This window comes from Pipistrellus kuhlii, unplaced genomic scaffold (assembly GCF_014108245.1).
Source record: "Pipistrellus kuhlii isolate mPipKuh1 unplaced genomic scaffold, mPipKuh1.p scaffold_m20_p_17, whole genome shotgun sequence".
In the NCBI taxonomy this organism is placed as follows: domain Eukaryota; kingdom Metazoa; phylum Chordata; class Mammalia; order Chiroptera; family Vespertilionidae; genus Pipistrellus; species Pipistrellus kuhlii.
In genome coordinates this window covers 24338998-24355689 of record NW_023425482.1, presented here as the reverse complement: position 1 = coordinate 24355689, position 16692 = coordinate 24338998, and the positions used below count along the sequence as shown (strand labels likewise).

At 40.8% G+C, this 16692-nt stretch overlaps 1 protein-coding gene across 2 annotated transcripts in view; it reads right to left on the bottom strand.

Moving 5' to 3' along the window:
- Nucleotides 1-16692, bottom strand: part of CDH8 (cadherin 8) — a 290013-nt gene that overhangs the window by 85297 nt on the left and 188024 nt on the right. For both annotated transcript variants that reach the window (XM_045582826.1, XM_036440793.2), the window contains exon 7: nucleotides 11066-11202. In XM_045582826.1, the coding sequence (XP_045438782.1) occupies nucleotides 11066-11202 (137 nt within the window). The remainder of the gene's footprint in view (nucleotides 1-11065; nucleotides 11203-16692) is intronic.

Genomic DNA, 16692 nt, shown 5'->3' with positions numbered 1-16692 from the left:
TTGGTTATTACAGTTTCCTTTTAACTAATAAATAAATATATTACAATAGATTGGCCAAGGAAACTGTTGACTTTCAAGCAGATAGCTGTTGATGGAATCTGGACTGGGATTCATCTATGTTTGACTACAAACTCGAAGCTTTTCCCTCCCACACTTGCCATCCATGGTTGTATTCCAGGTCTTCCTTCTCCAGGCTACTATTAAGCATTCACTGTCAAATTATATCAGCGGGTGTGTGGAGCAGACCTCAGCATATCCCAGGATTATCTCAGTGGGGAGCAGGAGCATTCAAACTTCAATATTAGCGCTCCATTTAGACTTTCATTTCTTTTTAATTTAGGACCTGGAGATTCTCACAAGTCCAAATGCCTCTGGAACAGGTCATTCAAGGATGCAAATTTTCAATAAATTGCCCCATCTGGACCTCCCCACATTCACCACGTTCAGTGACTTCAGGGGGGACGAAAGCTTACCAATCATAACTCATTGTGTTTGAACTTCTTCTCTAAAGCATTAGTTGAAGAAAAACCATCGACACTTCATCTGTGGAAGTGATGGGTCACCTTTCTGTGAATCAGGGCATGTCTCAATAGGAACTAGACCCTCATTCGAAAGAGAATAGAGGCTAAATACTCAGAAATGGAGCTGAAGAGTCAGACAAACCTAGGATGTGATCCAAAACTCAGCCTCCTAGATCTGGTGAGCTTGAATGTTGGGATCTTTGTGTGTTTTTAAAAAAATATATTTTATTGATTTTTTTTATTTATTTATTTTTTTACAGAGAGGAAGAGAGAGGGATCGAGAGTTAGAAACATCGATGAGAGAGAAATATCAATCAGTTGCCTCCTGCACACCCCCTACTGGGGATGTGTCTGCAACCAAAGTACATACCCTTGATGGTAATCAAACCTGGGGCCCTTCAGTCTGCAGGCCGACGCTCTATCCATTGAGCCAAACCAGTCAGGGAGGCATATTTGCTTGATTAGATGAAAGAACTAATGGTCCCCACATCTGGAACTGTTGTATGAAATATGATAAAGGGCATCATCCATCAGGGTGCAGAGTAACTAACGCCCTGCCCCCACAAGTGAGATGGCAGCAAGTTACATAGTTTGCATTTTAACTGCCTGGCTGGAGGGCCACCTGACCTGGCCCTGGCATGCCTGGTGGGTGGGGGTGGCTAACGAAATTGGGACCTATTTTGAGCCGCTGGTTCTAAGCTGGGGATTAGGGATCCCTGTAATGAAAAAGCACGCTGCATTTTCAATCTCCGGGCTTCGCTGCTTTGTAACCTGCCTCCGCGTGTTCAATACAGATGAGATTAAATGACAAACGGGCTTGTTGGGTCATGAAGTGTGCGCTGGCATGATTCCGGGTTTGCCTCCAGGCTCGCAGAAGTGGAGAGAAATAAAAGTTTTTGATCAGAAGCCTGGCTCCTTGGGAAAAGACAGAGGGGACCTGAGGCTCCTTTCTACCAACACCTTCCGCGTGGTCTCTGACTCCCAAAGCTGGTTAATATTCTATGGGCATCCTCCCCTGGAAGCACAGCCAGTGCCCCACAATTCTCCTACAAGGAGCGGGCCATCGCTCCTGCCCTTTCTGTGCCAGCTTCAGTCACTCGGGAAAGAATGGCTTAAAACCAGGGAGCCGTAAGCCCATGTGCCTGTCTGTCTGAGACTTTTAACACAGAGCTGAGTGGGGTGCATAAAAGCAAAGACTCTTTCCGCCCATCCAGCTAACAGAATCTGTTTGGAGTCAGAAGTCATAGGGGCATTGTTTACTGCGATTAACACATGATATCCTTTATTCATTCATTCATTTAGCAAATATATGCTGTATTGGGAGCCCTAAGCACTGACTGTACTAGGCTCCCAGGATAAAACGGGGATCAATCAATAATAAAGCAATAATAAAATGTTTCATAAAGGCAAAGACTTTACCTACTTTCCCCCCTTAGAAATCTTTAGAAATGGATTCTCTTATCCACTCAGCTCTATTGTTATATAACTATTAAAAAGCAGAAATGCATTTTCAAAACCACAAGCAAATAAATGGTTATTATGAGTGTCAACCAGTCATCTGAAAGAAAAGAACAAGGATTTGTGAGAACCTATATAACAAAGGAACCCGACCCAGCATGGGTATCAGGAAATAATATAAGTTGAAACAGTTACATTAATACTTATGTAATGGAAGTTGTTGTGGCATTATAAGTGAATTAGTAATGCAACACAAAATGCTACTTAATCTGACATTCTAAAGAATCCACAGTTAACCGGTTGATGGCTGCTAGATAGATCACATCTAGTCCTTTCTTCCAAACAGGCGAGAAGCTGAAGCACAGAATTCTGATGCACATGTGCCATCTTAAAAATAAGATTCTGGAAGAATGGCTGTGAGGTACCTATGGCTACAGATTGCTATTTACTTCTTGGCCATGCAACTGAAGGTTAGCATCCCTGTTGGAAATAAATTTTAAAAAAGAAAAGGGTGGCCATATTTCCAACTCCTCCCATGAAGAGGTGAAGCTTATTTCTCCACTCCTTGAACCTGGTCTTGTTAGTGTCACTTGTTCTAGCCAATCTGAGCTAGCCAACGTGGTATCATTGGCATCTTAGAGAGTGCATCTCAACAGTCTTTGGCTGCTCCTAGCAAGGTGAGCCCAGCTGCCTCATAGAACCAAGAGAAATGCATGTTTATTATTTTTTCAGCCACTACATATTGACATGGTTTGTTATGCTACGTGAGGGAACTCATACAAATTAGAGCATAATATGAGTACTGTGGTCCCCTTTCTGGAAAAAATAGTGGGAAATGAATGACAAGTAGAAAGTTTAGCTGTAGGACAAAACTGGCAATGTGAGAGAGAGGAGGCACCAGGTTTGGGCTGGAGGAGGACAGAGAGGGGGGCGGGGGAAGAGGAAGGACTAATGACTCTTTACTATAAGCCAGGCTCTGTGTCATGTACACTGCCCGGATGATCTCTTTGAACTCTCACAACCAACTTTAAATACAGCAACTGAGACTTAGAGATGATGTAATTTACTCAAGTCACACATACAGCATATGTTGGACCCAATATTCTGGCTGTGACATGTTGACTCATAGCTTATATTTTTAACTAATAGTCATTGCTGCTTATTGAGAGCATGGCGATAACAGTGCCTGTGACCTTGACTTTGGGTAAGAAGGGAGCTCTTGAAAATTATGAATGTGGCCAGGATATTGAGGACCAATAGAAGAAAGAAGTCTATTCTATCATCGTAGAAAATCATACTCCCAAAACAATCTCAAGATGATGCTTCCTAAACAAACCCATCATTTGGAAGATCCTCAGAATGAAGTTGGGTGATTCTGCTGATAACAAGGAAGTCCCTGTGGGGCATATCTCCTTTACTTACATAAAAGTGATAAAAAATAATGTTTACCATATAATTATTATTACAATAATATTGCATTAGATTTATTATCCAAACATTTACTCTACATTAGGCATGATATTAGCACTTACATTAGATTCACTCTTCATCATATATCTCTAAAGGAGTATCCGAATTTTACAAATAGGGAAAATGAGTCACAGAGAGAAGTTAAGCAATTTACCAATGGAATGAGTGTGGATAAGTGAAAAAGTAATGATTCAATCCAAGCGATCTGACTAACTTAAGTCATTCACTGAACTTCTATCTTACTCTCTGACTTCTAGACTGATCATCTGCATTGCCCCCCTTAAGTCTTTATAATAATTTCTCTGTCCCTTGAGAAAGAAAAGCCTGAGGATAAATCAACCTAATATTATCTGATCTTTTAAAAATATATTTTATTGATTTCAGAGAGGAGGAGGGAGAGGAGAGGAGAAGAAGGTGGAGGAGGAGGAGGAGGAGGAAAAGGAGGAGGAGAGAAAAACATCAATGATGAAAGAGAATCATTGATCAGCTCCTCCTACACACCCCACGCTGGGGATCAAGCCCACAACAGGGCATGTGCTATAGCCAAGAATTGAACCATGTCCTCCTGTTTTATTGGTTGATGCTCAACCACGGAGCCACTCCAGAGCTGGGCTGATTTTTATAATCTTTTCAAACATCTAAGCCTTCCCTCCCCCGCCCCAATCTGGTACCCTCAAACCTGGAGATGAACATTTGTTATGAGTGGCCAGGTTTTTGCAACTTGCACCTGGAAACTCTGAATTACTGTTTGCTGCTTACCTCCTTTCTATGCTTTGTCTACTGTCATCTAGAATAACAGTTATTGTTGAGGTTTTGGGGACAGTGGTTTAAAAACAGAATACGAGGCAAGATGTGGGGGATAGAGGCCTCTTACCTTCTGTCTTTTTTCTGGTTAGAACCAGGGGCTATTAGTCATAATGACATCCTAAAGGAATTCCTGGCTACAATCTGTATCTCCGATCTAAATCTGCATGCTTTTTCTGAGATTTAGAGGTGATATAAGTAGATTACAACAAAAGGAGGGCAAAAAGAGAAAAAAAATGGAGAAGTTGTGTGTGTGTGTGGGGGAATATTAGTAGAATGGTTGCAGAATGAAGAGACAATAAGGAAGAAATCCCCAAGTCAAGATACAAAGGACTAGAGAAGCTGTGCAGGAAGTGGGCACTACCAATATTCTAAGAACCCCCATCTGGGTCACCCCAAGAATGACATTCATCTGGGGCCTGCAGAGTCATCTCTTTGGATATGGAATGACACTGGCTCTAATTCCTCATAGTGGGAGCTGTGCACTGGATTATGATCCCTTTGTCAGGAATTGGGAGCTTCCCTTTCGCTTCCTCATATTTTACTTTCCATTTCTCATTACACTGAGTAGCCAGATTATTAGATAATTATGCATTCAGAGATCATAATAACCTGGCCACTCAGTATACTTCTCTTGAGTACCTCATTTATTTGATATCAAAGATACTATAAATCATGCACCTGATCAGTTTTCCCCTTTGCACTGGCTGATTGAAAGCTCAAGGCAAATAGGTGGTTGATCTCCAGCAAAAGTCTAGAATACTTTTGGTACCCATCTGAGATACAAATACACTGAGTGGCCAAATTATTATGTGCTCAGATATCATAACAACCTGGCCACTCAGTGCATATCCCTATTGTTAAAAATATTGATCTTTTTCTTGTCTGAGGTAGGGGGCTCTTGATAGGAATTTGCCACATGCCTATATTTACAAGAAAGTCCTATGGGTCCTACTACTACAGCCTCTCTGATATTTGGGAGCCCCTTAACCACCCCTGGCCCTACATCTCACTGTCTACCTTAGGGGTGTCAAACTCAATCAGAGAAGGGGCCAAAATCTAAAATCCAGCCTAAATCACGGGCCAAATGGTTTACTGAACAGTCATAAACTGTCATTGTGATGGAAACGCAGCGGAGTACAGTGATGACAGCGCGGTGCGGGCCACATTGCAAGGCCTGGCGGGACGGATTTTGCCCGCGGGCCTTGTGTTTGACACATGTGGTCTACCTTAAGCTTTTACGACCCTTTCTCTTCTGTGAGAGTTAGCTAGCAGTTCCCTTCATGTGCCTCTACTCAGTCTTACACAGGGGAATGGAATTGATCTTAATGGAACTCCAGTACTGATGATGCTATAAGCAACAAAGAGAAATAGGATCTCAATATAAAATTTAAAGTCCTCAGTTTACTCGGGCTCTTCAAGAATGTGCCTGCTTCATCTGAGGGCCTTGGTCAATCTATGTGTCTGCACTAAGGCCAAGAGAAAGGTCATTGAACAGACATATCAGCTATGCAATGAAGAAACGTAACTGTCCCTAGCAATTACACATGGGCCACGAGTGCCAATTTTGCTGAGGAGAGGATAAGGAGTAACATATAATATAGGCCAAATCAATAGTATTAAACTAAGCTGTTAGTCGAAGCCCAGGGTCAAGGCTGTATTTATAACAACATCTGCAATTTATTCATCCATTTTTAAAGGTATGGATGACATTTGAGCTACAGGATATAGCACCGTCACTGTTAATTCCCAGGACACCCAAATTGCACAGAACAATTATAACTCCCATTACACAGATGATAAGACAGAGCAAGGAAGGAGAAATTGACTACCCAAAGTTATTTGGCCAAGACATGGCTAACGGAGGCCAACTCTAGAACCTAAGCTTTCTCTAAATAACGAATGAACCATAAAGAGGTGCTTTTCTGAAGTGTCCTGGGCTGGACAGAACATTTATTCTGGCAACCGGGCCCTATGCCAGGAAGAAACATTCCTTAAGTGCCATCAAACTGCCGTTTTCCCTGGGAGAGTTAACCATCATTAGCAAATAGCTTCATTTGCAGCGTTGTGTGCAGCCCACGGTGGTGGGCCAGAGCAATGCATTATCACTAACTGAAAGAGATTAATTGAGTGGGGAGTTACATGCTTCCTGCTTTAAAACACTTGCAGGTAACCAAGAGTACTGTGCTTTCTGTAAATGCCATTTGTCTGCTCCAGGTACCCCGTGTCAGTGGGTTTCTCCACCTTCCATCACACAATTTCTCTGGGAAGAACACCCCGGAATTGGCAATCACAATGCCCCTGCAGAGACTATTCTAGGCAAATTGACTCCCCAACTCCCCCCTTCTCCCATCTCCTTTCTCTCTCCTAAGCTTGTGCTTGTTGACTCCTGGTAGTATCTCTTAGCAGGTCTTACCACCTGCTCCACCTAAAGGAATCCCGAGTGCTGTCTTAGTTTGAATCTCAGCTCCATGAAATGTCACCTTGTCAAGAAGCATCACAAGAATTACAGATAAAAAAGAACAGCTTACCTCTGCCTCCCTTCCCAGTGTCGTTCTAATATACATCTGACTGGGGGTGGGGCTTGGAGAGGAGGTGGGAGGAGCCTGTGAAATGTGGATTCTGGAATCCCTGCCTTGAGAGTGTTATTCTGAGAACAGCTGAAACTCATTTGTGTTGTTTTTTGATAGTCTTCCAGATGATGTGAATCAGCTGGGTAAGGTAACGTCTCTGTGATCTTCACTGAAAAATGCTATCCCCTCCAATGCACTGCCCTGAGCTTTCTTTTCCCTGTTGCTCAGTTTCCTCATCTCTAAAATGAGAACAGAATTCCAGCCTGACCTGTCCCACAGCTCAGCTCTGTCCACTAGGCCAGTGGTTGGCAAACTGTGGCTCATGAGGCACATGCAGCTTTTTGGCCCCTTGAGTGTGGCTCTTCTACAAAATACCATGTGTGGGTGCGCACGTACAGTGCGATTGAAACTTCGTGGTCCATGCGCAGAAGTCGGTTTTTTAGTCTCAAATGAAATTTCAATCATTGTATTGTTGATATTTGGCTCTGCTGAGTAATGAGTTTGCGGATCTCTGGACTAGGCAATATCCCTACCCTGGGTCACAAACATCAGAACAGAAGAGCCAGATTGAATGCATGTCTGTTCTTTCCACCAGGGCATCCTTGACGCTGCCCCTCCTCTTCTGCTTAGCAAAGAACAGCTTCCTTCACTTGCTTCTAGAAGAAGTGTGACAGTGCCAGATACTCTCTTGAAGCAGGAGAGGGCAAGGGAAGAAGATAGAAGAGAGGTTTCTTCCATGGAAGGCAGCTAAGAGCACGGGATCTGCAGTTAATCAGTATGGGTACCCATCCTGCACCCCAACCCAACTCTTGCTCTCTATAAAAATGGGGTACCTTATCTAACCTGTGTCTGAGATCCCTCGTCTGAAAAAATGCATATAACACTTCCACCCTATCTGGTTTGACTCAGTGGATAGAGAGCTTGGCTTGTGGACTGGAAGGTCCTGGGTTCAATTCTGGTCAAGGGTTCAATTTTCCAGTAGCGGGTGTGCAGGAGGCGGCAGATCAATGATTCTCTCTCATCATTAATGTTTCTGTCTCTCTCTCTCCCTCTCCCTTCCTCTCCTGTATATATGTACCTACTTTCACAGAGTGGTGTGAGAATTCAATGCATCATAGGGCTTCTCTTCTGCTTTTTTGGTGGTAAATTAGTCAGCTAAATGTACCTTAAACCTTCACCACTGAGGTAAACAGCAATGGCCCTACACCACAGCTACAGAGGATGGGCTTGCTAGAGCAGAGACACTTAGCAGAGATACGCTAGCTGTGCTCAACCTCTTGTTAGCACTTGGGCTTCGAACCGCCAGCTCCTGCAATGAGATGTGCCGATTGGCTGTGACGGCAGACTAGATCTATTGCCAATGAAACACTTGGGCAATGCACACAGCAGAGCATCTTGCCTTGGTTAAGTGACTCTGACACAAGAGGATAAAAGACAATATCTTCATCCTCATTAAGAGATAACAGATGGACTTCCCTAATATCCATTTTTTAGCCTAATTTCATTTGTTTAAATCTTTGCCTGATGAGATGGCGTTCTGAGAGTAATTTTAAATTGTTCTGCCTGGAACAAATATTTCTTTAACTTTATTAGACCCTCTCCCTAAGGGGTTCTGTTGTCCTGGGTGGTTTTAAATATTCATCTCATCCAAATACAATAAATCTTTCTTTAATAATTTTTTTCTCCAAGACGTGGTCTGTGGCTTTGCAAGGTAAACATTACGTGATAAGCTAAATAATAAAACCAAGTCAAAACAAGTTATAAGCTGTTTTCTTAGTAATTACGATTTTTCGCAAGTTCCCTGTGGTTGTATTAATTCTACTTTTTTTCATGATTTAGACAAAGATGACTTCATTGTACATTTAAAGCTTCTAAATTTATGCCCACCTCAGCTAATACTTCATAGCTAAAATATAAAGTTCTCTTTTGTACGCTTATTCTTCCCTTTTCCAAGGAAGTTACATGCAAACATTTTTTTTAAAAAGCAGATTGCTATCTAAGTTTATAGTTTCACGTTTCTTGAGACGTCAACCTCCTGAATTAACTTTGCTTCTTGGCCAACTCAAGTAGGGTGTGTTCAATATACAGGAGAGTGCTTCAAAGTAATTACTGCCTGCCTCCAGTAGAGAAAACGGAGATACCTTTGAGCATTTCTAGAAAGCTCTAGAACAGTCTAAACACACAGGGGTTTTTCTCAGAGGCTGAAGGTGACAATGCAGCATTTGTAAATGACAAACCTTGGTCACCTGTGCCTCTCTAGATGGGTGAACACGGCTAGTGAGTCAAAGCCACCAGTGGTACACTGTGTCTGCTTCATCCCTTCAGGTCACAAGGGGACACGAGGGCACTCAAAAGCCAGGATAAACACCCAAGGGTCCAAAGCTCATGCCTCTCCAGGCCCATCAACTTGGTATTGTCAAAGCAACATATCAACCTGATGGCAGGTTTAGCACCTGCACTTGAGGTTGCTATAAGAAACAGACATCCTTCTCTCTTGAATCTTCACTTTTTCACCCAGTGATGTATTTTATTTTTTATTTATTTTTTAAATATTATTTTAAAAAATAATCTTCACCTGAGGATATTTTCCATTGGTTTTTAGAGAGAGTGGAAGGGATGGAGAGAGACACAGAGAGAAACATTGATGTGAGAGAGACACATTGGTTGCCTCTTGCACATGCCCAGACCAGGGCTGGGGGATCAGCCTGCAAATGAGGAACATGCCCTTGACCAGAATTGAACCCAGAACCCTTCAGTCCACGGGCAGATACCCTATCCACTGAGCCAAACTGGCTAGGGATTGTGTGTGTGTGTGTGTGTGTGTGTGTGTGTGTGTGTGTGTTTTAATGTTCCATGGAGAACATTTCCCCACATCTCAGAACAAGAAACCCCATGCCCTTCCTAAAGGTCTAGATTACTTTCATCTGCACGAACAAACTGATCGTGTACCTCAGAGATATTTCCCCTGCCTTCACATTGACTGTGAAAACAAAGAGCAGATTGTAGAGAGAGCAAAAGTTAGGTCCCACCCCTGCAAGTATCATCGACACACACTCTATGTTGTATGTTTGCCCGTGAACTTCGCTTCCTGTCAGTTTTCATTTCCCTATTCAGATTCCCAGCTGCCTCAAGATTTTAATGCTGCCTTGAATCTCTGTGACCAGCCCCTTTATGGGAAGAAGAGATTTGGATAATATGCAGGATATGCTTTCTTTAGAAATGAAATGAACAGCATGTCCCTTTTGCATGTTTTTGCATAATAATAAAAATGTAAGACAGAGTGCAAGTTCTCAAAGACACTAATATCACCAGATAGCTGTTCTTTGGAGACTCAATAGTAGTGACATTAAGTGCAATCAAAGAAGCGTTAGGCACAAAAAAATGGACAGAAAGACCAACATAGGTTATTTTAACAAATCCGGAATGTTTACATTTTTGCATGTCATTTATGAAAAAATTGTATTGAACATATAGTTTTAGACAGTCTATAATTAATGTGTAAAATACATTGAACTCTAAAAAACAAAATAAAAAAAACATCTATAAATTCATCTCTCCAAATTAACATGTATTGATAGGATGAGGTCTCTATTTTCTGCCTATATGTGTGTATATGCATGTGTGAGGCTCAAATATGTGAGCGATAGTTTCTATATTGTATATAACCGTGGTTGGCAAACTGCAGCTCGAGAGCCACATGCGGCTCTTTGGCCCTTTGAGTGTGGCTCTTTCACAAAATGCCACGGCCTGTGCAAGTCTATTTTGAAGAAGTGGCGTTAGAAGAAGTTTAAGTTTAAAAAATGTGGCCCTCAAAAGAAATTTCAATCGTAGTACTGTTGATATTTGGCTCTGTGGACTAATGAGTTTGCCGACCACTGGTATATAACATATGTTAGTGTCTGTTTTAATTATAGTGTATAGTCCCTGAGTTCTATTTATTACCCACCCTTTCATACTAAATCTTCCCTCATAGTTTAACATGCACAACATTGTTTCTTAATGGTGAATAACGGGTATAGGTTATAATAATATTTGGATATAAGAATGTTGCAACCTTTAGTAAGTTAACCCAATGTAAGTTATTTCTTGCTGAGGCGATTCATCAAAGGCTCCTTGGGAATAATAAAAGAGTTTCCAATGCCATGCTCTCTAATGCAAACAGGGACCCTTGATCACGTGATCACGAGGCATAAAGCGCACCCAGTCACACAAGGAAAATAATGAAACCCAGGCACTTACTAATTTCAGTAGCAATGATCGTGATGTTGTGCCATACACTTAACTCTCTGTCAAGCGGCGTGGCCAGCGTGATCTTGCCATCATCTGCATTAATGTTGAATTGCCTCTCCAGGTCAGTGTGCCGGTCGATGGAAAACCTACAAAACAGATAGACCTGTAATCCACTCCCATGCTCACGTGATCCAGGCAGCCCCCAGCAGACCTTTAGTCATCCTCGGAGAGCCATCATCCTGAAGCCAAATGAATTGGGAGACTCGGTGGCATCATTATTTGCAAAACAAAACGACTGGACGAGGCACTAGGAACTTGATAATCACCGTCCAAGGAGTAATTAGCTACCTATGCAGCAAGAAGGTCAGACATCCCGCCACTGGTTTCAATGGGTAGCATCTTCAGAAATGGATGTTGATGAAGAGTTAATTGGGCAATCCATCACATTTATTGGACAGCTTATGGTAATTAGCAGTTGCCACAAAATATCATCTAAGAGGATAAACTCAAGCTCAGCGCAGAATGCGGCCAGGCAGTTCAGAGGAAATGGGTGTTTGTGTTAAACTTCCATTGGATCAGAGACAACATGTGTGGATTCATTTTTGCTGGTATGTTTTGTTTTTATTTTAGGTAAAGTATATATTTAGGCTTTCTATCAGTCTCTATCCATCTGATTTATCACTGATTCTCCAGTAATAAATTTTTAAAAGTTGGAAGAGCTATTTTAACTGATTTATACTACTAGATTCCATGAAATTAAATATTTTAAATGGATTTGTTATTGAAAAAAAAATTTTGGATAAGACAGTAGTATGTCTACAGCCAACTGCTTCTCTAGTGTACTAAGTATTAAAATTACATAGGAATTAGTTTTCCATAGTATTTATCAATATCCACATTATAAATCAAGATCTGTGCTTTCACTATGAAATGTCAGATATCAGAAACACAAGGTATAACTAGAAAAATTGGCCATAAGTCAGCAGTGGAATGAACTGAAACAGGATAGAATAAAAGCCCAAAGAAGGGCATTGTGAACTGAATTTCTGTGTCTCCCTGCAACTCATATGCTAAAAGCCTAATTCCCAATGTGGTAGAATTTCCAAGTAAGTCCTTTGGGTGATAATTATAATTACATTAGGTCCTGGGTGTGGGACCCTCATGATGGAATTAATGCCCTTATTTTTTTTTAAATAAAGAGTTGACACAGGGTCCCTCTCTTCCTGCCAGTGAGATGGCAGGAAGACAACCACCTGCAAAGCAGGAATCTGGTTTGGAGCCCTGGTCTTGGACTTCCAGCATCTGGAACTGTGAGAAATACACTGAGTGGCCAGATTATTATGATCTCTGAACGCATAATAATCTGGCTAGTCAGTGTGTGTATATATATATATATATATATATATATATATATATATATTAAAGGCCCAGTTCATGAATTCGTGCATGGGTGAGGTCCAGCCAGCCTGGCCAGGAGAAAGGGACATGGGCAGTTGGCCGGCCTGCCTGCTTGCTGATTAACCTCCTGGTTGAGGGGCCAATTGGCATATTAGCCTTTTATTATATAGGATATACACTGAGGGACCATATTATTATGCATTCAGAGATCATAATCATCTGGCCAGTCAGTGTACATTGCTGAGGTTTGGGCCACCAGTCTATGCTGTTCCATAACCACAACAGCTCAAACTAAGACAAAGGTCACGTACAATCCCATTTTAGGAGGAAGGACAGCCGGAAGCCTTTATGGTTAAGGTGGCCTCCTAAGAAATGCCCATGACATTTCTCCATTCATTGCTACCCTTGGACCCTAATAAGAAACTTGATTTGCAGGTACTGGTGCTGGGCATATTTTATTTTTTATATGTTTTTATGAACATTTATTATATAAACAAGTTTAAACTAAGAATCTAAGGGAAAAAATACATTTCCCACAATTTTACAGGTACAGTTTTATATTTTTAATATTTTAGTGGATTTCATTTCAAACAGAGCTCATTATGCATCTTTTTTTATTTCTGAATATCTAGTACTTACTTGTTTCTATATCTAATTGTGACAACAGATAGATGACAAGATAGATTGATAGATAGATGAGTAGGCAGATACATAGATAGATTCATAGATAGATAGGTAGATAGATGACAGATAGATTATTCCTTTCCCCCTTTAACAAATTCTTTTTTGTTAAAAATAGTATCCTTATCCTTTATATCAGATGCAAACACCAGGGAAAAAGGCATCTATGTTAAATCCTTCACACCAAAGACAAGCATCATTTAACAGTTTGGAATAATATTAAAAAGGACTTAATTTTATTGGCGACAATTTATTGCTAAATTCTTTGAGAAAATATTGTAAAATGAAATTATAACTCCTGATTCAGTGAAGAGCTACAAAAGAACACCAAGAAGCTGACTTACATCTATATACCAGGCATTATACACCTACCCACACCTTACCCCAGGATGCTTAGAGAAATTCAGAAAGGATTTAAGAACCCAGAAGCATATATATATATATATATATATATATATATATATATATGAATTAACAGTGCTCTGGACCGAATCCTGAGCCTGAGAAAGTGCTCACTGCAAAGCACTTCCATCTGTTGTATTACAAAAAGGAGACCAAAAACCATTTTTTCTGGGGGGTCATTCATGAGACCAATGAGGTCCCAAGTTCAACTGTAAAATAACGTGACACATATCATGTGGACTCTGACTCTTAAAAGAGCTACAAAATGTCTGGAGGATTAATTATCACTTTTGCATCATAAATAAACTTTGCAGGTATCGCTGGACTGTAGTAATTTTATTATCTCACTGCTGATATTTCACACATTCATGCATCAACCCATTTCCCTGAGGTCATAGCAAAGGAGAATCAGCCTAATCACTGGTCTTCATGGAACCCAAATCTGAAACAGGCTCCTTGGCAATTTGATGGATGTGCAGTAATTGTCTAGAACTTATAGCCCCAAGGAAGCACTGGAACAGTGACACGGTTGGGGATGGTGTTTGTTTTTTTAAGTTGTTTGTTGAATTCCTTATTTAAATTTGTATCATGCAGACTTCAAATTTGGAATAAACTCTATCTCCATTATTTATATATTTCTATTTCTGGGATAATGAATACATTCACTGAGCTTGAATTTCCTTTTTCTTTAATAGATTTTTATTGCTTTCAAAGAGGAAGGGAGAGAAAAAGAGAGATAGAAACATCAATGATGAGAGAGAATCATGGATTGGCTGCCTTCGGCATGCCCCCTACTGGGGATAGAGTCTGAAATCTGGGCATGTGACCTGACTAGGAAATGAACCATGACCTCCAGGTTCATAGGCCTATGCTCAACTACTGATCTATACCTGCCGGGCTGAGCCTCAGTTTCTTTACTGGTCAAATATGAAATACCCATATACTGGGGCAAGTGGAGGGATTGTGAAGACTAAAAATAAAGCACAAATCAGTCCCTGGTACTTAGCAGGCAATGAAGACATGTTCATCATCCTCATCACCATAATCACCATGGTCCATTACATGGAACTTTCACGAACTTCTCTACCTGAGAGGGCACCTTCCTTAACATTTTATAAATAGCATAAAACTGGGGAAACATTTGAGTATTACTTAACTCCCATAACTCTAACAGAGGTATTGTCGTTTTTTAAAAGTTCTAGCTCATGACAGACTTTATGGGGTGAGTCACAAGAATTTATAAAATCAGCTATAAATACAGCCTTTTGGTGAGATCAGAGGTAAGAATGTCATAATATTGTAAGATTACATAATGGGAGGAACCTGATGGGGGGGAAAATGACTTTGTTTAAAATTCAATTTAAAACCTACCTCAGAGCCCCTTGCTGCCTGAGTAGACAATGCACACATTTTATTGCCTAATAGACTTTAGGACAAAAGCTCCCAAGAATTGCTAAGCATGAAATTCAGTGTTTATCAATAAATTGGCTGCCTCCTATGCACGCACTACTGGGGATCGAGCCTGCAACCTGGGCATGTGCCCTGACCAGGAAACGAACCATGACCATAAAATCTTAATGTAGTCAACAAGCATGACTTAAGCATGCATTAAGCACCAAATATGTACCAAGCACAGTGCCTTTTCCTTCTGCCGGGTAACATTTGTTAAAAAAATTATATAGGTTTCATATGTATTCTATACAACAGCATCTGTACAGTGTGTTGTGTGTCCACCAGCCCAAATCAAGTCTCCTTCCATCACCATTAATCCCTCCTTTACCCTCTTCTCCCTGCTACCATCCTCTTCCATTTCCCTCTGGTAATCGCAGTGCTGTTGTCTGTGTCTATAATTCCCCCCCTTAATCTCTTAGGGCAGTGGTCGGCAAACTCATTAGTCCACAGAGCCAAATATCAACAGTTCAATGATTGAAATTTCTTTGGAGAGCCAAATTTTTGAAACTTAAACTTCTTCTAATGCCACTTCTTCAAAATAGACTTGCCCAGGCCATGGTATTCTGTGAAAGAGCCACACTCAAGAGGCCAAAGAGTCACATGTGGCTCGAGAATCACAGTTTGCCGACCATGGTCTTAGGGGAAAGACATAATTTGGCAAGTGACACTAGACAAAGATCCCCGAACTCTTTGTAGTGTGTGTCTATCCCAGTCTTCACCCCTTTCAACATTATCTGTGACTATGAGTATCTTCACAGAGCATAGATTCCAAGCTGAGGAGATGATAGGCGATACAGGGTTTCCTAGTTCCCTTCTCCCTACTCCCAAAGAGCCTTCTTAGTTCTTGGCTCTTGGCTCATCTTCCCTTCCTTAATTAAGGATGTCCTTTCTATTAGTCTAGTGTTAAGCATTTGCCAGAGTTTTGAACTTTTAAGACAAGGACAGAATGTTTGGTTTAGATATCATAATATCACATTAGATAGTATTTTGTACTATAGTTACTCAGTAATGGATCAGCAGAATGTGCACACATTTGTTAAGCACGGATTGTTATTATGTGTGAAACACAGTGCAAAAGAAATACGACGAAAAGGATTACATGGGATAGAACAGGAGTAAAAAGGAAAAAACTAATCATTATTTTGATTCCTAATGTATCTGCTGAAAAGTTCAATGCCTTCTAATTTATATCTTACAAGTCATTGCATTTATAGCTCCTGTATTGATGTTTGCATTCTAATTCCTTCAAAATATGCATATCTTGGATTTGACATTCCTTTGCAGGATTACTTAAGATGCATGAGAGGAAAGATCTTGTTTGGAGAAAAGCTGAATTCACTTTGGAGGGTGATCTTCCAGCCAAAGCAAGAAGAAACTTCTTATTAACACAGTGGGAGGTGGCGTGTGAAAAAAATGGGCTTCCTGGGTCATGCTAACATCAATGCTAATGATGGAAGTTTTGGAAACAGACATTCTTGGTCTAGCACAAAAAGGATATACTTTAGAAACTGCAGAGTCCTTGATAACTAATGTTCACAGAAGCCCTATTTTAACTTTCTCATTGTATCGCAACAAATATCCAGGTTTGCTTTAATACGACTGCTCCTCTTACATTAAGTGGTATGTCTCAGAAGTAAATAGTGAGGACTTCACCATTTTACTCTGTGAAGTAAAGGCCACAGATGCAAGGAAATCTCCCACCT